The sequence below is a fragment of the Gouania willdenowi genome, chromosome 9 (genome assembly GCF_900634775.1).
Source record: "Gouania willdenowi chromosome 9, fGouWil2.1, whole genome shotgun sequence".
NCBI lineage: Eukaryota > Metazoa > Chordata > Actinopteri > Blenniiformes > Gobiesocidae > Gouania > Gouania willdenowi.
This window is the reverse complement of record NC_041052.1, coordinates 8,953,628-8,978,473: the sequence shown is the minus strand read 5'-3', so window position 1 is coordinate 8,978,473 and position 24,846 is coordinate 8,953,628. Positions and strand designations below refer to the sequence as shown.

Genomic DNA, 24,846 nt, shown 5'->3' with positions numbered 1-24,846 from the left:
ATTGACTTTGTATGTAATCTGGACGTACGGAAATTTCGTGACACATCCGGTGTGAACGCAGCATAAGGGACTCCCAATACCACAATGCAATTCATGACAGTTTTCTGAATGGCATTTTTAACCATCAACATTTGTTTGTGAGTAATTCCCTCTATTTATTTGGAAGAAATAACTTTGATTTTTTGATCTATGAGGCCTACACTATGCCTTCATATGTGCTAAAAAATATATATAAATAAAAAAGTTTGTTTTTGTCCCCAGCAGCTTTAAGTTAATAATGACAACATAAATATTTAGAAGTTTATTTATTCATGTTAAGGAATTCATTTCTCTTGAACGGGTGCAGTTATAATTGTAGTGTTGCCAGATCTGTCAGAAAATATCCTGCTCCAAAAACTGCAAAAATGCAGAGGCTTTTATATTGTGAAATAATATAAAAACAATGAACTACTTCATCACAATCCTAGCATTGTAAGTTGACAAATGAGGCACATTTTGATTTGCTTAAACAAGTGGAGAAGGAAAATCGATTTTAAACAACCTGATGAATTTCACTGACACTTTTGTTATGAAGTTTTATTGATGTGAAATAACCATTCCGAAGACAAAGTCAAACAGTATGAGATGTGAATGAACAGTTATCACATCTCCAAGGTTAAAAGACGGGTATCAAATTACAGTAGAATGAAGACAAAACATGTAGCAACAGATTTTTACAGTTTTTTTTCATTTGTAAAAAGAAAATAAATATATACTTTTTTTTCACATTTTGCTCATGTTTGGATTTGATGTGTATGCACAATGCTTAAGTGATTCCAAGAATAAGGCAACAAATCAAATTATTACTTTAATGTTTACTAACTTGGCTCCTCGGGAAATGTTCATAAACATAAATTACATTAATAAAACAAAAATCACAATTTTTCCCCCCACCAGCTTGTTTTCTATCTAAACACAAGTACCAAAAATAGATACATCGAAGTAAAGGTGATGCTTTGTCTAAGCTATTTGATGAACAATCATGGTGGTGAGTTGTTCTGCACAACAGCACAGATTAAAGTGCAATTTGGAAACAAAACTATCTGATTTTTTTTTTTTAACCTCTCACAAAGAATTGACAGTGGTTTGAGGTAAAAAAAAAAAAAGGTATTTTTCTTATAGCTGATTTGCCATAAAATATTACACCAATATTCTGCTAATCAGAATATGACATGTGGAAAGCAATTACAGGATTGTTGGTTGTTTTCTGTTCTGTGGTTTCTTAAAGCTGCCAGCGACAATCCTTAACATTTTTAGCACACACTTCCAAAAACCATGACATTTCTGGTGTTTTCACAACTTAAAAGTTGCGCCAATGCCGGCTGTTGATGTTGTGGCTTTCCACAGAAACACCAAAATCTGGATTCACAATCCCACTATGCAATGCATAGTTCAAGTTCAAGTCACATGACCTCTTGTCAACAAAGCTATTGTTTGTGATGAAAAAAAAAGTTGTGAGAGGCAATTTTACCCTTCCTAATGAGTAAATTCTCCCATTTTGCAGAAGAAACACCTTTTGATTAGAGATGGACGATATTGTCGCCCAATTACGATGATTGCGGTCATTTTGCACAGATGATGTTTATTATTGGAAAACATAATGTGGGACATCACAGTAAAAGTTGGCCATAACCTGTTATTTCCATGAAAGATTAGAGGACCTAAAATTAGGTTGGTGGGGAAAGGATCTGTCTATTTATCGGTATCTGTTAATAATAGAAATTGGATATTTAGTGTTAGACAATACCAGCATTTTGGATATTGGCAAAAAGCTAATATCATACATACAGTACCTACCTTTGGATTTATTGATCTATGAGGCCTACAATATGTCTTTATTTGTGTTAAAAGATGTGATAACTATAGTTGCTGGCAGCTTTAAGGTTTAGCATGATAGCCTACAGTGAAACGTTAGCTCCACATCAATCTACAGTAGATGAACCTGAAATCTTCTACTGGTATCTTTTACTGTGTTCCTGTAGGCTCTGCAATGCTGTGGGTTTTCTTTATGCTCTAACACACTACAATCTAATGAATGAGTCACTGTCTAACAAAGCTGATAAAAAGCTAGTCCTTACTCCCACCCTTTGTTTCACACTGCAAAAAGTGAAATCTTCATAAGTTGTAGTGTCTTAAATTAAAGCAATATATGCTCATTATTTGCCTGATAAGCTTATTTTTTAGTAAAATCCGAGATTCATAAAATTCGAAACCATCTGCCAACAGAACAGAACAAATTGGCACAACAAGGTGTTTTTAAAGTTAGTAAAATCCTCTTACATAAAACTAACTGGTGTGAAGAAATAACTTAATAAAGAATAAAGAAATATTGCTTAGATTTAAGATAGTTCATCTAATATGATTTCACTTTTTGCAGTGCAGGATTGAGTTTTGAGTCTTAAAGGGATTCGCCGCTTTTTTTTAACAATCTGACCTAAAACCTTCAACAGTCCGTGATTTACTCACTAACATCAGTCACCAGAGCATCAACTGCACACTGTTTAAGGTCATTAGGAGAGCTGTTCTTCTCTGCTTCATTGTCTTCTATGAAACCACAGAGTTGTAACTGTCGATCATAGATCATTTTTCAGGTCACAACTGATTTTATTGTCTTTCGATAAACAAAAGAGGGTTACATCGACATCTTTAACTTTTCCTAATTATTTAGACCGACTAAAAGCATCACAAATTGGCAATTTGACTGAAAAAGCTGTTAAATGAGCTAAAACCCTGGCTGAATGCTTCATTCAAATAGAAAACAATGGGATGATTCCAGGAAAATGGGGCTATGTGATGTCATCAATTACGTGATTTCAAGATGGCATAACACAGGTTCTAAACGGTAAAGTAGTCCCAATAGTAGACGTTAATAAAAGAAATATGGTGCAAAATAATATGTTTCGTTAACATAGATCTCTCTAATAAGTGCATTTCAAAAGTTTTAGGCCACATTTGTACAAACAGTGGAGGATCCCTTTAAACATCTTGAATTTCATGCCGACAAAGCTTTTGGAAACATGTGTCTGACAAATTTAAATTTCAATAAAAAGAAGATTTTTCTCTTTTTGAAACCCATAAGTGCAACTTAGATACTGCTACGCAAAAGGTGGACAATGAAAACGGAGCTGCGTATCCTCCTGCCTCCGTACCTCAGTGACCACCAGTTTGAGAGTCCTGTGGTATGTGTGGTCTAAACCTGTGTGCACAGGTTCGTCAAAGCTTTGGTAATGTTGATACATGCATGTAAATACATGTGTGTATGTGTGTGTGCTTGTTACATGAGATAGATATGAATGGATTCATCTTAAGACGTATATCCAACAGTCAAAACTATATTCAGTCATGTTCAGATGGTTCTTTACACAAAAGATTTTATTGCATCGGTTAAAACCCTTTGACGCCCCAAACGTCCACACTTACTTATAACTACTACTCGTTAATCTTTTTATCTCAAACCTATATCAACAATGTATTCCCTGTTTCCCTCAATGCAAAGCCTTGTGGGTTATACATAGTTATTGCTCCATAGCAACACATCCAGACATTAAAACCAAACTAAAAATAGAGTACATTCATTAACATTTTTTTCAGTACCACGAACCATATTGATTGCAATGCATATTCTTTAAATATTTGAGTGAAACAGCCACAGTTTATGGTGGTTTCCCTTCTTCTAGATGTGAGAGATGATCTTCAGGCGCCGGACGTGTGAACTTGAATTTGTGATTAGTCATTTTCTGAGCACTTACTGTCGTTAAAGCAGCCCTGCTTGTCCATGCACTTGAATGCTTTACTTTTGATGTGATTGCTAATTTTCCCATACCCTGAACTACACAGTTGCTCACAGTTGTTCATTGGGTGATCAGAGTTACAGCTCTGTTACACAGGCAGAATGATTATTACAGTGGACAAACCTCTAAAACTAAAGTCGTGACTGGTTAAGATCCATGCATTTCATGCATAGACGATGGTCATCCTCTGAGGCTCTGTTAACGTTTTTTTTTTCCCATCATCTTTTAAGCCTGTGTCCAATTGCTGAAAACTGGTAACCTTCCTCGATTCCATTCAGCCTGAGTTTAACATCACCGCTGTTCACCACCTTGTCTTCCTCCCAGTATGAGGGGAAAGAAGTTGAGGTTTCCCCAGTGGTTACGGAGAAAAATAATTTTGGGCAAATCAAGAATAAAGTAGAAATGTTGAGAATAAAGTTGAAATATATGTTACGGTTTTGTTTATTCAGACAAGGTTTTTTCAAGAAATGTTTCGACAGTCAACTGCCAGTCTTCCTCAGAGGTGATTGTTTTCATGTATCCCTGCGAGTTCTCTCTTAAGTAAAGCATCAAAGCATCTTCCGATGGCTTTCATGTGTCCTTAAGAGTTCTTTCTGGAGACATAATTTCCTGAAAAACCTTGTCTGAAAAAACAAAACCTGAACATATATTTAAAAAAAGAAGACAAAATGAACTTGCTGGAATTGTAAAGTCAAAATGTTCAGATTAAAGTTGAAATTTAGAGAATAAAGTTGAAATGTAATGTCAACATTAAAGTCAAAAGACAAGATTTAACTGGAAATTTCAAAAATAGACTCGAAATACAATATTGTGAATGTCGAAGATTTGCTATTAAAGTCAAATCTAAGGAGGCTGACTAGGGTCAATTCACCCATATATGACAACAATCTCCATCAAAACTGGCCCTAATCTGTTTCCGTACAGCTCTTCAATCACCACAGATGGGACTGAATGCTCCATTTCTTCCAAACTTGACTGTTTTTTTCTTTGGAACAGTTTGGTATATTTCTTCAAATTCCTTTAAGAGATTGTAATCGATACACAACATTTTGTAGACGGCACAAACTGCTGTTTGTTGTCATATGATGAATTGGCCCTTGTCAGCTTCTGTAGATTTGACTTCATTATCAGATTTTCGACTTTTTTCACAATGTTATATTTTGACTTCATTTGACTTAACTTTATTCTCAAAATTTCAACTTGAATCTTGACATTTCGACTTTATTCTTGATTTGTCCAAAAATGTTTTCTCCCTCAAAATTGGCCCTAATCCTCTTCCTTTGTTTCTCATATATGGTGGCCCTCATTCATTACATCCTCAGTGTGGTGCACTGACCTGCACAGAGAGTACTCGTGAGCCTCCTCAGTTATACATTTATAGATACTTCATTGTTTCGACGGTATTTCACAGCTTTCTGTCTGCTTGTTTTTGTTGTGTTTTTTTTTTTAATGAACACCCCAATTCACAGTGGACAAATATAAAACTAGACACTCACTAAACTTCTCTTGACAGCCTATTAAACGCACCACTGCTTAAACGCACAGTCGCACACAGACAACAAATACTGACTGGTATGGTTTCGATATGTATACCCAGCTTTGCTCCTTAGTTGTTGTTCTTAATATGAGTCAACATGTGTATGCTGCTGGGACAAATTCCTGCAGCAAAAGGCTCTGCCAGTCCTTACAGTTGTATGGTAGTGTTTTTTTAATGTTATTATTCAGTTCATTCTTTTCATTGTCATTGATCTGAAAGGTGGCCTTTTGTGTGGGAAGTCAAGGCGTCTTTTTTCTTCTTCCCTGGACTCCTATTTCATGCCGCTCCGCAGCATTTGATTGGCCGCAATGAGCATTACGCTGATAATAAAAGCAATGGCAAAGGCGCATATCAGCTTTTGCGTACACATGTTTGCTTGACTTGCTGCGTCGGGCTGGAGGCTGAAAGAAACAAAGAAAGAGGCGAGGGAGGGAAAGACAAAAGAATCAAGCGGTTTAATGCTTAAAGTGTATTGTATCCAAGTGTATCCGTATTATAATGTACATTTATTGATGAAAACTTTACTTAAAGTTTTATACAAATCTGTCATTAGCATGAATAAGGCTGTCATTAAGTGTCATTGCTAAATTATGAGCTACGTTGTAATTTTTGGGTTTGGTGGAGGGATCTAGTGGGTTAGGTAGGGTTAGGGGTTAGGTGGTGTTCGGGGTTAGGGTTTAGTAGTGTTAGGAGTAAGGGGTTAGGTAGGGTTAGGGTTAAGGGTAGGGATTAAGATTAGGCGGGGATTAGGGTTTAGTAGGGTTAGGATTAGGGGTTATGTATTGTTAGGGTTAGGGTAGAGATTAGGGTTAGGCTGGGTTTGGGTTTAGTAAGGGTTAGGGTGCGGGGTTAGGGTTAAGGGTAGGAATTAGCGGTTAGGTGGTGTTAGAGTTTCGTGGGTTAGGGGTAGCGGTTAGGTAGGGTTAGGATTACGTGTAGGCCTTAGGGTTCGGTGGTGTTAGAGTTTCAGTGGGGTTAGGGGTAGGGGTTAGGTCGGGTTAGGGTTAAGGGTCGGATTAGGGTTAGGTGGGTGTGTTATGGTTTAGTAGGGTTAGGTAGGGGCTAGGTAGGGTTAGGGGTTAAGGGTAGGGATTAGGGTTAGGTGGTGTTATGGTTTAGTAGGGTTAGGGTAGGGGGTAGGGTTGAGGGTAGGGATTAGGGTTCGATGGGGTTAGACGTTTAGTAGGGTTAGGGGTTAGGGTTAGGTAGGATAGGGGACTAAAGGTAAGGCATGGGCAACAGGACGTAGAGTTAGAAAAAAAAAACCACAAAAACAAAAGCCAGCAGCAATACTAAGAATAGTGATAAATATAAGGATAAGGGATAATTAAAGAATGGAGGATACAAAAATAAAAAATAAAAAATAAAAATAAAGATAAATAAAGATAACTATCCTTGTTCTTTTTCTTACCAATTAAGGGCAAGGAACCAAATATGGTCATTTTGTTGAATTTCTGAATGGTATTTAAAAATTGTTTTAAAAAAATTCAGCAGAAATAAAGGTTCTGTCCCCCAACAACACTCTTAGTTTGAATTTTTGATTTCAAAGTATTTCAAATGAGTGCCCTATAAAGTGTGTATATTCAAAGCCAAATTAAAATATGGTAATGAAGGGTTATAGGGTTAGGTTAGTGTAACAAGCAACATTTAATGACAGTGTAAGGACAAACTTTTTGCATAAAACTTCAAGTAACGTGCTACTAATTTTTTTTAACACAATTTAAAAGGACAGAAGTATGTGTTTAATCGTCTGTGAATAAGAAAATTTGAAGTGATCTAGAAATCCTCAAGTTGTCATTAAAGCAGTATAACAAAAATCCTGTTTAAATGCATCCACACACTGAGATGTATTGTGGCCGAAATAGAACCAGTTTCACTGAAGTGTCTTGGAAAATGTTTTTTTCCTCCTCCTCCAAACTCTAAATTAGGTCCCAGAAGTAGCCACTTGAGGAAATAAAAAAAAAACCCATTAAGACATTTTCAAAACCGATTAAAAAGACAAAAAAAAGATGACGACTCTCAGCTTTCTTCATGCAGTGCTGTGTAGGTGGACGGATGCTTTCAAGCTTGTAGTGGATTTCATTTGCAACATAACAAAAGCCATCAGAGGGAACAATGTGATGGTTTGTTATTACAAAATTGCAGTCAAGACGGCACAGCGTATCACTTATAGCTCAATGGGATCTTTTAAAAGTGCTGATGGCTGAAAATATATCTTCTTCCTGCACCAACTTCCAAGAAAAAATATGAAAGCAAAAATGAAAATCATACAAACTGTATAAGATAAAAAAAAAAAAAAAAAAAAAAAAGAATATCCAAATGTATTTTGTGACTTGGATGGTAATAGGGTCAAAATTGTAGCTGACAGATAGATAAAAAGGTTTATTCTCATTAAAGTCAAACAGTTGTTGATGTTGCATCTCGACAGCTTAAGAAAGATGTGGTAAACTCAAGGCCCGGGGACCAAATTCGGCCCTTTTGATCAGCCAATTTAGCTCGCTGGAGAAAGTAAAAAGTGAAAGTATGAAACGTTGTGTAAATTTCTATCTAAGTCAGTTGTAGATAACTCAGCCCCTCCAAAATACACAAATTCAATGAAACTGCACAGTAATTGCAGCGCTCACTGTTTTCTAATGCTTATATCACATGATAGTAGTCATTTTTTTTCATCTCCAAATGTTGAAAACACAAAAACAAAAAAACAAAACAAATCATACAATTATTTCATAAAATTACTCCAAAGAAATAAAATATAACACAAAGACAAGGACATTTAAAGAGAAAATCCTGCAGGGACTGATATCTGTCATTCATTTCTTGGATATTGTCAGTGCCTTAGAGATTACATATCATTTATCACGTAGAAGTTCATCCTAGAGCACAATAATGCTGAAATTACATGTTTTTCCTGCCAATAATCTGTGGCTTACTTGAGACCTATACTTGGCCACTGAACTAAAATGGAGTTTGACACTCCTTGCCAAAGAAACTGATGTAACCTGATGGCAACATCTCACATCTCTCCTTCTCTAGACACGGTATATAAAAGCCTGAAGGGTTTTCTCTTACTGTCGATGTCCACTTGGCAGTCCTCTGGGTTTTCTATGTGGTTCTCCTCAGTCATAATGATGGTCTCAATGTCTTTCATGGAAAGATGATCACAGAAAGTGTCGTACAGCAGCCTCTTCAGTTCCTCCACAGTTAACTTCTGCATGTCGCACTGGAGACAAAGAATTAAGGCTTGTGAAGAAGCTCATGAATAACAAACTATGTAATGCTAAAATTAAATAAATTGATTGAAAATAATACATTGTCTGATACATGTTCTGTTGTGAGAAATAAAGGAGCATAGGGCAGGATTTGAGAAAAAATGAACACTCATTTTAAGTTTTTTTTTTTTTAATGCTAATGGTTGATGAAGCGCTCTAAACCAAAGAAAATAAGCCCACACACATTTCTACCTATTGCCTTGAAAATTTTGTGTGATACATTTTGTACTGCTATTCTGGGCGTGAATTTTCCCGCGAATTGAAGGACTTGAAGTCAGATGACGCTGATGGTGAAGTCAAATGACGCTGGTGCGGAGAGGCGGCCCACTACGGGAAATAAAAAAGAATGAGAAGAAGACGGCTTGGAGACTGACAGAAGACAACCACAGTGGACTAAACTACTGTTTGGTTCCACAGATGTACGCAGAGGCATGTGCACAGGTCTTGCAGTAAACAGTCACATGAACGGCGAGTAAATAAATAACCGTGTCACAGTTGGAGTGCGGATCGGATCGCATTTTCTCGTCTGAGTCCGACCCAACAGTGAAAACCTCTTTTTTTTTCTCAAAGAAATGACATATGTACGTTTGTTTTCGTGGTAAGCACTGATTTTATTAACAAACAACTGTTAATGTCAACATCAGACCAGCGCACGTGTAACAAGCGAAAGTGAAGCATCGGATCTATTTACATAATCCATGTATCAAAGATAAGGATAATCCATGTTATTGTGCAGAAAAGGAATGCTTCAAAGGTGTATTACTTCATAATTGTCCTCTGCTCCATTCTCCTTGCCCCGCGGGTCACAGCTCTATCTGTTACAGATAAAGTTGCATTCTTCAGGGCTACAGCAGCTGCAGCAGGAAAGGAAGAATGCTGCGCGCAAACGACACTATTTATTTATTTTATTTATTTATTCAGTTTATTTCCGACATGGTTACATTCACTTTTTTTTTTCTAAATATCTGTCTGAACCCGACCCATCCGGTGCCATCGGGTTCCTTCAGGCTTCGGTCAGGTATCCATCCTCTATCCACAGTATCATCTGTGCTCCGGTGAGAAACAAACAGTTGATGTGCGTACCCGCACCGGCTTGGCTGATGGCTGCAGTTACACTAACTGCAGGGTTTACCACCGGCCACTAGGGGCCACTGTATGCCTCTGCTTCGCTGGTGTCTGAGTTAGTCAGGAGGCATCCATGTTTTCTGCTGCTTCCCTCCTGCTAAGACGTGTTTGTGAGCTGTTCCACTTATTTCATGTGAGTTTGCTCATTTATATTTGTTCTCTATGTTCTTGTACATGCTTTAGCTTTATATAAGAGTTATAAGCTCCTGCTTAGCTGCACTTTTGTATTTGCAGGTCTCATTCATCTCTGTCATTAAAGATAACCACCATTTGACATAGAGGAGTGTGTTTCTTCACTAACCACCGTGGTGTCACTATGGAGTCTGATTTCTAGATCCTGCTATGGGCGGGACCAAAGGGGTGGCCCAGGGTGGCCCGTGTCAACCCTAAAATCTGATTGGCCACCCCAAGTGCAACCCCATCCAGATTCACAAAAGACAAATGAAATTGTAGCTTGTAATTCTTACATTCATACGTGTGGGCTGCTGTAAGTGACACTATGTTGTTGCTGCTGCTGAGGTGTGTGCACATTGAGAGAGAGAAGCGCTGCAGTAATATGTTTTTCACAGTGCATGTTATATTACTGTGATGTTGCAGTCGGACTAACGTTAGCTTGTTAGCGCCTCTGAGGGAGGGACTTTGGAAAGTTTGGAGGCAGGGCAATAGAGCAGCGGGGAGGGAGGGGGAAAGAGTGATCTGAGAGTTGCGGGCTGCACCTTTAAATAAAATATATATTTTTGTCAGGATAAAGTATTTCTATGCTTTTAAAATAAATAGTCTATACAGGTTAGGAACTTTCAGAGTTGGCATTTGATCCACACGCAGATACTGTTTTATAGCATTAACTACATATCACATGCATTTTTTTTCTTTAGATGTTTAACATGTTTTGTTGCTTAAACATATACGGGAAATGCCCATGTTGCAAATAATTATATCATTTAGGGTAAACATTATTATTAACTGGGATTTTAAATGGTTGTTTTATTATTTGAAATTTAGTGTGCCACCATAATCTGAGTCTTTGCCCCTGCAGTGCCCCCCTAACCAAGATTTTCTACACCCGCCCCGCAGGATAATCCTGTCCTCTTATGCTCCTTTAAAGATTGCAGTGAATGGACAATTTTACAGTGAGTAGATATCAGATCAGAATTAATAACACAGCTGAACAAATCCTTTATTCTCCCAAAGCAGCATGTGAATAAAGCCTTTTTGAAAGTCAAACTTCCCAAGGTCAATGGTATTGTAAAAATGTGAATAAGTTATTATCTAAAAACTGAATCACCAAAAGGGTTGGAAAGGTAACTCCACACTTAAAAAAAAAAAAACAAAACAAAAAAACGTATGCTTTTGAATTTACAGAAAAAAGTAGAATAAATCGCATTAATTTAGACTAGTGTCACTATAGATATCTGACTGTGATCATTGGTGCTCACTCTAAAAATGTTAATTTAAGCTAGATAGGATGTGATGGCTCTTGTAGAAATAATTTTAAGGGGATTATGTCAGATTAATGAAAACCATTAGATAATGTGTTGCTTTTTGACTGTTTATTCCAAGGCAGGTTAATTTACCAAAAACCAAAGTGAGGAAAACAATACACACACACTATGATAGCTTAAAACAATACACTACAATACTTTGGGAATAGAAAAAAAGACAGGTTTGTTGTTTTGTTTTTTTGTTGGTTTTTTTAGTTTGAAACTCGAGGCACACTTACACATACTTAATCTGGGTATGACCTTCTCATCTCAATTGGAATATGAAAAAATAAATGGAAATAAACAATAATATAAATCAAACTAATTTTTTTACAATTTCTAATTAAAAACGTGCAATTCAGAAAAAAACTAGCACAAAAACAATTCATGCCAGTCTAAAATTAAACCCAAATCATGTCATCATCATGACATTTAGAAAAAAAATATATCTGTATGAAATATTAATATTGAATATATACATATGAAATAATAATATGAAATATTAATATCTGTACAAGAACTTTGCATAACAAGTTTTTTTTAAAATATCAAATAGAACAGTCTAGATTTAACACATGAACAAGTTCTTTTTAAAGAATATTAGCATGTCTAAAAGGAGAGATGGAAAGGTATAATGTTTTAGCGCTTAGCTTGAGTATCCCTTTACACTTTAAAGGGAAATTTAACGACTTAATATTTACCTTTTAACTTTAATCAGTGGATATTTAAAAAGGCAGAATTTCAGTTCAGCCACACAAAAGAAAGGCGAATGGAGAGCCAGTGGTGGACTGTGAGCCAGCTGTTTGAGAATCGTGCTCTTTAGAGTGTTCGGGTCTTTAGGAAATCTCCAGACATCAGCTGTCACACACGCTCAGTAATCAGGAGCCATTGAATTCAGCTGGGCTCACCGCCTTCACCTGGTAGTAATTAGTAGCTGAGGCTATATAAGGAGGGCCTTGATCATCTGCTCTGTTTAGTTCACACATGAGCAACTGGTGGTTTGGAGGCCACATACAGCCCTCAGTCTAAATTTGTGCTACCAAATAAACATCCTAAAATACTGAAAAATGCACTAAATGACAACAGAAATGCACTACTAAACAACTCAAAGAACACAAAATGTGGTGGGAAATGACAAGAAAAGCAGACAAAATAATTCCAAAAGCACACAATAAGAATACACAATGATGGGCAACAAAAACTACAAAAGAATTTGTTCTTTCCTGTTTTTTTTACCACCTTGTCTGCACATGCTGTTTAAGGTCAACACTACATGTGAGATTTTTTCATGACAGCAATACATGCTTTATTGTCGTAATTGAATAAATACATTTATTTTATAGCATAATTGTGACCATCACCTGTCCTTCCCAAGGAACTGTCAGAAAAACTTTAAGAAGGAATATTAAAATAATTAATATTAAAAAAATAATAATATTAAAAAAAAGAGGGCAGTGTTACACCTAGGTGAGGGGGAAAGGAACAGGGAAGAGGGAGTCAGGGTAGGACAATGAAAGGGGTGGGGAAGAGTAGACTGTTTTAAGGTGAGTTATTTTCTTTGCTAATGCTCATATTGGTAATTATTCTAGAAGCTGTCATGAATGTTGATGATGTCACCCTTGGTTCAGACAATCACACATTTGTGGTCCCCGCTGTGATAAAAGTAACACATCTCTGGTTTAGTCAACAATTGGTTCTTTGTTGTTTTGCTTTTTATTACTTTTGTGTGTAGAGCATTTTAGTATTTTTTTCTGACTCCCCACTTTATTTTTAATAAGTTCATTTTATGTTCTGTTTATCATTTGATTGGTTTAGTGGGTTGTGTGGGTTGAATTCTCAAATTATTATCCAGATCCTGTTTAGAACCTACTATATATATGTCATATTTTATCCAGTGCAGTTTTCTTAGTTTCCCCTCAGTCTGTGTACTTATCACAGCCTTTGTTGTGACAGAATCACTAGCTGGACTATTTTTAGCAGAAGATGCATCTTTGAAATTTTTGCTGAAACTGCCTGATTTCAAACTGTTAAAGCTCAAAACAAGATTTTAATCAAAGCTACCTTCCAGCTTTAGTTTGATGTTACAGACCACTTGGTTAGTGTCTGTGTGTCACATTTGTGTATGATGTAAATTAGATGTTCCAAACTAAACCCTAATACTCTGAACACTTCGAATAGTGTCTGTGCTTGTTAGAGAAGTGTGTGCATGTTTCTTTTTTTTTTTTTTTTTAACATTTTCAGCTCAGCTCCTCGGCTCTGATCGGAGGCACTGTGATCAATCTGGCAGCACAAGCTCGATAAGACGACTCTTATGTAATGATATGTGAAGCAATGTTGCCTCGACAAGTCTCCAGAGATCCACGTCCCTCCCAGCAGGTGTCCTCGGTTCAGATTCTTTTTCTGTGCACCATGTGCTGCAAGAATTTAAATAACCCCCCCCCACTTTTTCGCACCTGATTTGGAGCGTTGCTTTCTGGCAGCCGCTTCACAAAATTACAACAAAGGCAGCTCTGACAAGAGCACGGTTCTGCTAATTTCCATCTGCTGTCAGAGTAAGTAGATCACATAATGTCAGCAGAAATGTAATATTGACACGTAAAGCTTGAGACAATAAAGGTTGACTATATGTAAGAACCTTCTATTTTCCACTGGACGGGTTAAAGGACTTACTATTTAAAGTTTTCTGCCTAAGGTTCAAGTCTAACCATGTTTGCTCTTTGACTTGTAATACTCTTGACTATTCTGTTTATCTGAAACAAGGTGCATCAGAATATGGTTTACCTTCCAAAAAACGGAATCAAAGTCAGTGCCGTTGAACTTGTCTGGCAAACCTGACGCTGTGAGTTTTGGGCCCAGAAGAGTGACAAACTCCTCAAAGTCCACCTGGCCATCACCTACACAACAGAATCAATGATGTGCTTAATGTATTTTCCGTTTTTTTTTTTTTTTTTTTTTTAAAGGAATTGATTGTCAACTAAGTTTTATGTCCTTACCGTCCATGTCTAGTCTCTGGATGATGACTTCTAGCTCCACCTCATTAGGCATGTAGCCCAGAGAGCGCATGGCCATACCCAGCTCCTGCTTGGAGATGAACCCGTTACCATCGCGGTCAAATACTTTAAAAGCCTCACGGATTTCTGCAGGAAAAAAACAAAACATAATACAACCAATTAAGGCAAGGTCAATTATTTATAAAAAATAGTGCATTTGATGCTTTACATGAGAAATGTTGATGGTGCTGTACAACTACCAAAGTAGTGCATTACGATATCATCTCATTCACCCATTCACATTCACGCACCAATGGGACAGAGCTGACATGCATTTAGCAGACTCTTTTATCCAAAGTGACGCACAAAATGAGTGGTTAGGGTTAAGGGACTTGATCAACATCCCACAGTGATGGCCCAAGTTGGATTTGAACCAATGATTTTTTTGATTACAAGCCTTCTTTTTTAACCGTCACGCCACCACCGCCCAATCTTGTAATCTTGGCCACAATTTAAGCTTCAGTGTCTGGCCCAAGGAACCCTCAACCTCTTGATCAGAAGACGACCCCTCTACCACCTGAGCCATGTCCAGATTAGTTAAGTAATCAAATAATTAAGAAAATGCTCCATAAACGGTGTTTCAGTCTGATTTAAAGACCTCATGGTGCTCGGAACGTTTGTTCCACAAGTGTAGCGCACATTAACTGAACGCTGCTTCACTGCGTTTAGTCCCGAGTCTGAGAACAAACGGTAAATCGGCCCTGATGAAGTAAGGGTTCTGGACCTTGTACAGCGTCAAAGATATATTTTCATCCAAGGCCACTTTGGCTTTGTAAACTAGTAGGATTTTAGTAAACCGCTTTAATCCCTTTCGAAGTTCAATGGCTTAATCACTGTTCCACTTGAACATATGGGAAGTGGCTTTTTGATGTAAACAATGAATGGAGTCCCTGCATGCAAAGACCTTAAGTAGGGCATTATCAATGTGCTGCAGCTATGCAAAGTTTACGCTTTTTGGTTTTGCTTGTGTAATATTCTGTACATTGTTCTGTTGCAGCCTATTAATCATTTACTTTAATTGAGCAGTTGGATGTGTTTACAGCTTTTCTAATTTGACTGTGCAGTCAGTGTTTCTTTTAGCATTTTGTGCCATAACGGTTTTATAAATTAAGATTCATAGCTCATTTGTAATTCTCTAGGTATCAAAGGTGTAAATCTGTGTATGTGTCTTTACCTGTGTTTCCTTCTTGCTATACCAGTAAAATACTTTAAACAGCTTGTTACATAGACCATCACACCCTGTGATCTTGATCAGAATAGGTCAGTATGACATTACAGTCCAATAATCTGACAAATACCTCTGGCCAAAAAGACAAATCTTTAATATCAATGGCAGCAGGTCATGCTGTTTGTAACGTAGTATCTCCAGGAGGAAATAGCTGGTTGTATCAAGTGCACGTTGTTAGAAAAAGAGGCTATGCAACCAGAACAAAGGCACCATATTTGGCATTCCTCTATTAGAATGGATTCATCTGGGCATGCACTTTTACAAAACCAAATATTCACAGCAGTGATGTTTCAGATTGATTTTTCCTACAAACCATTTGGTTGGGGTATATTTTTGAACCACTGTAGCCTCTGGCTGCTGTTCCTTCTGTCCCTGGGTGTGTTTTTATTGTTTGTAGACAAACAATGCTACTGGGTCCACCTGAGGTCCATCTGTTTGAGAACAGTAAGCTTCCCAGGAAACGCTTTACTGGAAATACTTAGTATTCCTCAAAGGAGGCAAACAATAAATAATGTGCCAAGACTATTTTAGCAAAAGCTGTTCTTTCTGGTATTTTTGTTGTTTGGTGAAAAATCAAAGTTAGAAAAACATCCCCACTGGTGTGTGTAAAGTCTATTTTATAGAGTGGGCTTTTGAAAATAGGATATGGTAATATATACATTATGTGTTGGGATTTCATTAGTGTTGGCTACAATAGTAGTTTACCACCACTAAGTGTGGAGTGAAAGAAAAATCCCTTAATTCTGTAAAGCCACTTTGAGTATCCAAAAAATCACTATATAAAATGGATGTATTATTATTATAATCTAAACTGCTGATGATGGAGTATTGCATATGCCAGAAACTCAAAGCCTTGTGACAGACATTGTTTACCCTGCCTTGCATCCCATGGAATCTGAAAAAAGACCTTGAGACATTTGGGCATGATGATGGAATTAATTAATTTGTCTTAATACCATGAAGTAATACTAGTAATGTTTGTCTTTAAGTTTAAAGATGTTTAATCCCAGCTAATCGGAGAGTTAAGGTCTGGTCTATGCAGCTTAAAAAATGGGTGTGTGTGTGTGCAGGTGCGTTTGGTTATGGCTATACATTGATAACATCAGATATTTTTACAGTGGAATATCAATCATGGCAGTGCTACCACAACAATGTGCTGTTTGCTTGAAATATACATTTAAAATACAAAAAAACCAGCATTCTTATGTAAATATTAGAACACCATTTTTGTCTAGCCAATAAAATTACAATATGGCAATTGGTAACCAAATGTTGTAGTGTGCAGAAACTGTTCACATGCTGTGCTCACTATACAGATGTTTTTAAACTTAGTATGAGTTTGTGGGTTAAGCCTTTGGGATCGATGAACAGGAAAGAGTTCAGGAGAGCCCGCTGATAAACAAATAAAACAATTAAAATATGGAGGGGTTATTTATGATATATAAGAGGGTTCACCTGATTTGACCAAATTGCAAAGGGGTACACGGGACAAAAAAAGTCGGCAACCACTACAATTGATTTTTTTTTTTTTTTTTTTTTTTTTTTTTAAACAAAAACATAAAAATATATTTTTAATCTGTGAACATCAGCTGGAAGTTGAGGCATTGCTTTGAAACTGCACGCTTTTAAAAACCATACTTTTTTTTTTAAAGGTAAAAAATAGGGATGTAATGATTAATCGTAAGGCAGTTAAAAATTGATTCATAGGTGTCACGATTCACATCGATACTGTGAAAATTGAATCGCATTAATTTTTTAACCAGCAGAGGGCGCTATCCAGAAGTGTTGGCGGCAGGCGGAATCTGCTAATACTTTCTTTCTGGCCGCCTTCTACTTTTAAACATGTTCATAAATGATTCCTTACCCCTTTAGCACCAAAAATATCTGTAATATTACGTGAATATCTGTAAAAGTCACGTTTTTCTATTCGCTCTGTCTGCTAGCATAGCATCTCTTCTTCACTGCAAGATATCTTTTTTTTTTTGTTTTAAGTCCAATTGTTAAGGCACAAAATACATTTTCAGTTGCACTTTTAAAAATAACTATTATGCACTTTTGCATTGTTTACTATAGAACCAGAATTTAAATGAATAGGCTTCTTCTTCATTTGTATTATTCCTTTATTTATTTCATTCAAGATTTATTTTTTAGTTAAATTGCATTGTTTTGAAAAGTTTATCAAGGGTTTTTTTTAAAATGAAAAAAAAAAAAAAAAAAATTATAGTTTTTTATAGTTTTTTTTCCCCCAAAAAATAAAACAATATTTTTCAGTCATCATTTGTCTACAGTCCCATTTTGTAAAATAAATCGTGAGAGAATCGTATCGTGAACCCAGTATCTTGAATCGAATCGGGAGTTGAGTGAATCGTTACATCCCTAGTAAAAAGTGATCGCTGAACCACAAATATATCTGTCTAATAAATCCTACAGATGCATAAATACCCTTTTGCATTTCACGAATCACTTTTAATTGTCTTCTTTCTAGGCCTAGTTACATATATGTTAGATGTCTGAAAATACACTGTTATACTATAATTATTCATAGTTGACAGTCTGATATAAACTAGTGTGACTTTTAAATGGATAGATAAAAAAAAGTAAGATAACTGACAAATTTTCTTCAGTTTTACAGTGTGATTCACAAATATAGTGCCCTCACAAAACTTTTTTAAAATGGCAAATTCAGCATCTTGCAGGGCAGCTTTCCATGTTCCGTATAGTCTCTACTGGAATGATTTGATGGATAATGTGAAAACCAAACTTCTGAAGCTGAATTTCCTCCAGAGAAAGCTTCAGTGCAGACCTGCTGCCCTACACTCACTGCACAATTGGGTTTTTATCATCTGGATACTCACTACGTGTTAGAACTGCTAAAATGTCTTGAAAAGAATACATTAAGATTGAGAAAGAAATAAAACAAGTTGGTTTATGCTATGGTCATAAGTCGTAGTGTTGTCCTCTTTAAATGCAAATACAAGTGAAAGCCTGGATAAAAAGAAAAAGAGGTAACCAAATAAAACTTGGGACATGGTTTTATATTCAAGCCATGCCTTAAAGAGCAACTACACAGCTTGAAGGTTAAATTTAGCCACATTAAAGCCCTTTGCCAATTACACACAGGGCTTTTTGAGTGGAGCAAACTAATACTGAGGCTTTTGTAGCGTGTGAAGTGTCCATGAATGTAATCCAGGGCTTTTCCAAAGTTCCAGTTATCCCTGGTTTCTCATTCAGAGCTGCATTTACTTTAGACGTGTTAATTATCACTTACACTGTGAGAAAACCATTGCTTTGTTGGTGTGTGTGCTTGTGAACTCCCCTACCAGCTTTTTTGAAAATGCCCCTTGCATCTTTAATCCATCTTGAACGAAATATGGAATGACTTGAACACCCAAATGGTTTTTCCTATTACCATAACCTGCTTCTAACAAGGCTCTGGAGAGCAGGAGTATGGAGTAATGTTTGAGTCCTCAGTGCGGTGAGGAGTAATATCATCTCTTGGTGTGAGTCAACCCCTCACTTCATTATTAAATCTGAGGGGAATGAATCCCATCAATGCAGCATTGATGTGACCACAAGAAGTTAAGGCAAAGGGTAGATTAAAGGGGAAGATGTTGAGGTACCTCACATTCTGAAGAAAATTCCCCAAGAACCTCCATTAACCCTTGGTGACCTTGACTGATTAAAGTCAAAAGGCTGTGAAATACAACACATTCGCTTACGAGACAGGAATGTATATGTTCCTCTTACACCTTTCATAATGTGACCTGATTTTGGAATATTTGTCATTTCCATTATCTCATCTGTGCACCAATACGTATACGCATAAAAAGCACCACCGATAAAGGTCAAGCGCTCGCTATCGACAGCCTACGTTAAGCAATAAAAGCTCATCCAGCGCTCGCCTCATTAGATCCACCAAACCCAACGACATGCACTCAGATATGGATGCTGTTTTCCCAGCACTATCATTCCACCGTGCTCTTTTGTTGTATTGTTTATAAAGTGGAGGAAATATTACCCGGGAACGAAGAAAGCACTTCACCTTCCCCGATCTCATCGCAGTTCATTTCACAGGTAATAAAGTCTGCTGGCTTTCACTCCTTCACGGCAATCGATCAAAATAAAAATAAATGACTTTTCAGCCTACCTGGCGGTCGTAATTACAATAGATTTATCACTAATCTGCACGACATGTTTCACATCAAAACCCCATTATGGCAAGGTGGGATGCCAGTTCTAAGCAGCTGCCTGTGGATTAATTCATTATAATTTTAAAAAATGTATTTAACTAAACGGAAAAGAAAATTAAGAACAAAAAGAATAAATTCATATTGTTTGTGTCCGAAATGGTAATAAAAATGCAAGAAATGACCACTGTAATAATGTCAATGTCAATGTCAGGTTTATTTATATAGCACATTTCAAAACAGCTACAACTGCCCAAAGTGCTGTACAGCAAACATTATAAAATACAATGTAAAAACAGTCACAAAATATACAGCATAAAACAATAATAATAAAATACATGGGATCTGCTCAACTTGTGTTGAAAGCCAAAGCAAAAAGATGGGTTTTCAACAATGACTTAAAAACATGAATGGACTGGGCCATTTTGACATTCGGCGGAAAGCTGTTCTAGAGACTCGGAGCCGCTACGGCAAAAGCCCGGTCTCCTCTGGTTTTGTGCTTAGCTATTGGCACCACCAGAGACAATTGATTGGAGGATCTCAGTGTTCGACCTGGATGACGGATCAACAAAAGCTCCGAAAGGTAGGATGGAGCCAACCCATTCAGACATATAAAAACCATCAACAGTATCGTGAACTGAATCCTAAAACTGACTGGAAGCCGGTGCAGAGAGGCCAACACAGGAGTTATGTGCTCACATTTCCTCGTTCCCGTGAGCAAACGCGCCGCTGCGTTTTGAACCAACTGCAGATGCCGGATGGAAGTTTGATCAAGCCCACAGTACAGAGAGATACAATAATCTAAGCGACACGTAATAAAAGCATGAATGACATGCTCCAGGTTGGCGTGAGGCAAATAGGATTTGATTTTGCTGAGAAAACGCAGGTGACAAAAGCTATTTTTGACGACTGAACTTATTTGTCTGTCAAACTTAAATGAACTGTCCAAAGCAACCCCAAGATTCCTAGCAGAGTCGTGGAAATAGATACTCAAAGGGCCCAGAGCAGTGACATCACACGAGTTACCAAATACAACAATTTCAGTTTTGAAGTCATTAAGCTTTAGGCAACATAACTACAAAAAACAACCCTAACATTGAAAAACAATAAGTGATAATCGTAAAAAGTGATAATAATGATTTTATTTGCTATTAACAGTAAATGTGACGCCTCCTGAATGTTGAAGGATTAGTGTAGGACTTTGTTAGCAGGTTCTCTGTCACAGCGAGATTGTGACCATTAAAACACAGCAAGACTCGTATTTTGCTTCTCGTGATCACATCCAGTCTCGTGGCACGCTCACACTTTTATTACTCACACAGGTGCAGGCCATTTATCAATCACCGTCAGTCACATGATTGACATACGTCAAATGACAAAACAAATTTATATTTAACAATAACAGAAAATGGGAACACATCTCAACAGACTTTGCAGCTGGGGTTTCAGGACCAGCTGGGGAACGTAATGAGGATAACCAGGTACTGGCCATGGTTCTGGGTGGTTTTTTAATCCTGCCTGAATTCTGCTCCCCTTCAGTGTCAATGCAGGTTTGGTTATAAATAAAAATGAAGAAACTTGCTGTTTTACCTCCTTCCCTTTATTGAGCACCAGGCTGTAATATTTGGGGGCTTGTCCAGGACATAATAAAGATGGCATTATTAATAATATTAATAGTATTCATATAAGAAAAATCTAAAACCCTACAATAATTACACTAATAACCCAAAATGAATCAAGAAAATGCTCATTTCAATTAAAATTACAGATAAAAACAAAACAAAAACAAAAAAAACAATTATTGCTACAAACTCTGGCTTTAAAACTTTCACCATAAAAAATCAGCAAAATATCTTGTAACATCTACAAACACTTCTGGACTATTCTCTCCCCACTATTTTAGAAAAAGATCTCATCCCAGTTTTAACCTGCTCCAGAAGTTCAGCATTGGTATTAAACAAATTCTTGCATCCAGTCCAAATTCAACTGTTTAAACTTCAGCCTTCCAAATATACGGTCAGACCAACTAAAATATATGAACTAATATCTCAGAACAATTAATAAAATACCAAACAGATATTACGATTACTACTGATGTCGACTTCTGGACCCTAATCTGTAAAAACACGTAATCCAAGACCAGAAATGCTCATCTACATCTCAGATTTCTTCAAAGGTATCTATAGACGAGTCAGAAAATGTTCAAAATAGGTTTTGCGACAAAATAATTGTTATATACGTGGCTTTAATTGTTATTTTATACAAGGCATTTGATAAGTATGGGAACCAAAACGTACTTAAATGTCCAGTATTATGCTATTTTTCACCCATCTCCATTTGTTCTAAGAACCCTAACAACTTAGTATTTGAGGTTTATTTTCCCAAATTCACCTGTTTTCTGGAGTGTCTGTAGACACTGATCTTCCTCGCAAGAGCGAGTCATGTAGTCTGTGATCATCAAAGCAATTTTATTTTGCTATCCACACACTGTTGTTGTTTTCAGCCAAAAAACTGCACATTACAGTAAATCACATAGCTATTTAAGCGGCTATTGTGATTGAGTCCGTCTCAGCGTTTCAGGCTGTGTTTATCTCAGCATCAGCAGTGGATTCATCCAGCTGCTTCAAACTCTCACAGGAGTGTTAAGCTGCTTAGTTTCTTTCTTCTCCTCCTAATCTCTATTAACTACAGAAGTAGTGCATTTAAGGTGATAATAATTTGTTTTATCCAACTGCTGCGTCGCATTGTGTCACAAACACGTCAGATCAAGTCAAAGGAGATACGAGGCGGTATAACGGATACTAAAAATGGAACTGCTCCGGGTGTTCTATAGTGTTGCTGCCCACTGCTCCTCAGGGAGGGGTTGAAATTCAGAGAACACATTTTGTATGTAGCTTTGCATAAATGACAAAGTATAATGTATATTCTATATTAAATCGCAGTGTTTGTTTGAGCTGTAAGGTAGTTTGAGAGGGAGGAGCTCACGTTCTTATAGGGTAGGAGGAACCAGGATTGTCAGGAGGAGGAGTTTCCAATTCCGATTTCCAATAATGAACTCATCAAGCTCTGCAGAAGCCTGATAACGATCCTGGTCATTTCAATCAGGTGTGTTGGAAGAGGGAAACATCTCAAACATTCTAAAGGGATTTCTTTCATAGTAATGCCCCTTTAAATGTCATGCTATTTTTCACCCATTTTCATTTGTTCACTTTCTGAGCAACTCTACACAAACAAGCTGATTTGCGGCCTACTTATGCATATTCATGAGTGGGCGTGTCTATAGAAGGGCCACTGACTTCCTCCTCCCCGCACGGTGACGTTGGGCCAGAGGACGGCCCGCCCTCCTCCCACCCACTCCGTAGCCGAGCTCATGCTGCTTTATAAATACGAACACGTACATACATTGACTGTAGAAAATACATACATAGAACTGCGCGAAGGATGCTGACATGATCACCTTCGTGGGCGTGTCTGTTTACATGTCAATCACGGCAGAGAGCTTCCTGGAGGCGTGGCTTCTCCAGCTCAGTGCCGCATCAAATTCGTCATCAAAGTGGGAACGCATCATCAAATTAGAGCCGAGGGGTTTGGGCTCACCCTGCATTAAGGAAGGCGCAAATCACCGTCTAACTAACGATTGAGGGAGTCAATGAAAAAACACTTTGGACATGTGTATGAAGCCATAATAGCATTTTTATTATGTTTAAAGCACAGAAAAGTCAATTTAGCGTAACATGGGCCCTTTAAGCACATGTTAAATTTAAAGGGAGAGGGAAAGACTGGTAATCTTTAAGGATTCTTATCTAATCTTAAATTTTAATCATTAGTGCAATTCTTTCGTTTGACTGCTGATGGAATTATTTGTCCTTTTCATGTAGATTTTGGCAAATTTTCTTATGACGAACATTAGAAATGAGGACACTGCATGTAGTTAATAGACATAGCGGATATACTCTGCATGCCAGGCTCCTCAGATATGCTTGATGATTTCGTTTAATCCAAACATAGTAAAAGAAAAAAATATATAATTTAATAAGTGTTTGCCAGATTATTTCACTCTCAGGGAGCGTAACCTCATATTACTCCAGGTTGCCTGGCAACAGCTTAGAGCTAGTATTAGTTAAGAATTCACAGTAAGAAGACAAATTGTGTCATTGTTAGATTTTAGTGTTATACCTTTCATAATGAGACGAATGAGTAAAAACACTAGAGGAGAATGTTAAACAAAATCTGAATTGAAAATGGTATGATAAGGAATTGATAAGTTTTGGCAGCAGAAATGACAACCCTTCCTCTTCTGTCCTCCAGGGGCCTCAATAATAAAGTAATGTGTAGAATCCATTCTAAACATGCACACCTGCAAGCACTTTTTTCCCTTTATGAAAAAATTTAAATTGCGGAAGTGGTTTTACGTCATATTCGACCCTCGACACAGCCACATTCTACCAAAAATAATCCATGCGAAGGACCACATGAATATGAAAAAAAGAAGAGGAAAAATATGTAAATGGAGTTATTTATATTTCATTTTATCCTTCAAAGGCATTTTTAGGAAGACATAGTTGTATTGTTCACCTTTATACTTATTGTCTAAAGTGTATTCATGTGATGAGGATTTGTATCACTTAAAATTCAAAACCTTTAGCACATTTGAACATTATTAAATCTTTAATGATTGTCTCTAAAAAAAAAAAAAAATACAGAAAATGATTGTCTTGACCAAATTTTGAGACTTTGTGTTATTTAGCAAACTTTGACTTATTTCTGACAATGTGGTTTTATATCTAATATGTATTTATTGTCTTGTAAAGCAACCACTAGGTAAACTCTAGAGATCTCCTTCTTCTCCTGACTGGTGCTGTTTAAAGTGAGAGTGATGGTTCTACCCTGGAGAATCAAGATCAAGGTAATAATGGAAAAAAATGGAAAAGACTGACACTATTGATGCTGCTGATTACAGCACTTCTAAACTGTTCCCCAGATGCTGCCAATGCAGTAGAGCCATATACTGGTATACGGTACTATTGTGAATAAATCACATCTTTTAGTGCTGCTTACTAGCTCATGCCATGGAAGCGTTCCAAGATATGCAGACTGCACATAGTTAAGATTGTCTTGTCTAGCCAGTTGTTTAGCAGT

At 37.0% G+C, this 24,846-nt stretch overlaps 1 protein-coding gene across 1 annotated transcript in view; it reads right to left on the bottom strand.

Annotated features, from left to right (window-relative positions):
* Positions 1–5,638: 5,638 nt before the first annotated feature.
* LOC114469995 (calcium-binding protein 7-like) overlaps positions 5,639–24,846 on the bottom strand; it is a 39,868-nt gene continuing 20,660 nt past the window's right edge. Inside the window, 5 exon segments of the mRNA XM_028457964.1 lie at positions 5,639–5,724; positions 5,727–5,768; positions 8,437–8,587; positions 14,024–14,136; positions 14,236–14,379. Coding sequence (XP_028313765.1) covers positions 5,639–5,724; positions 5,727–5,768; positions 8,437–8,587; positions 14,024–14,136; positions 14,236–14,379 — 536 coding nt within the window.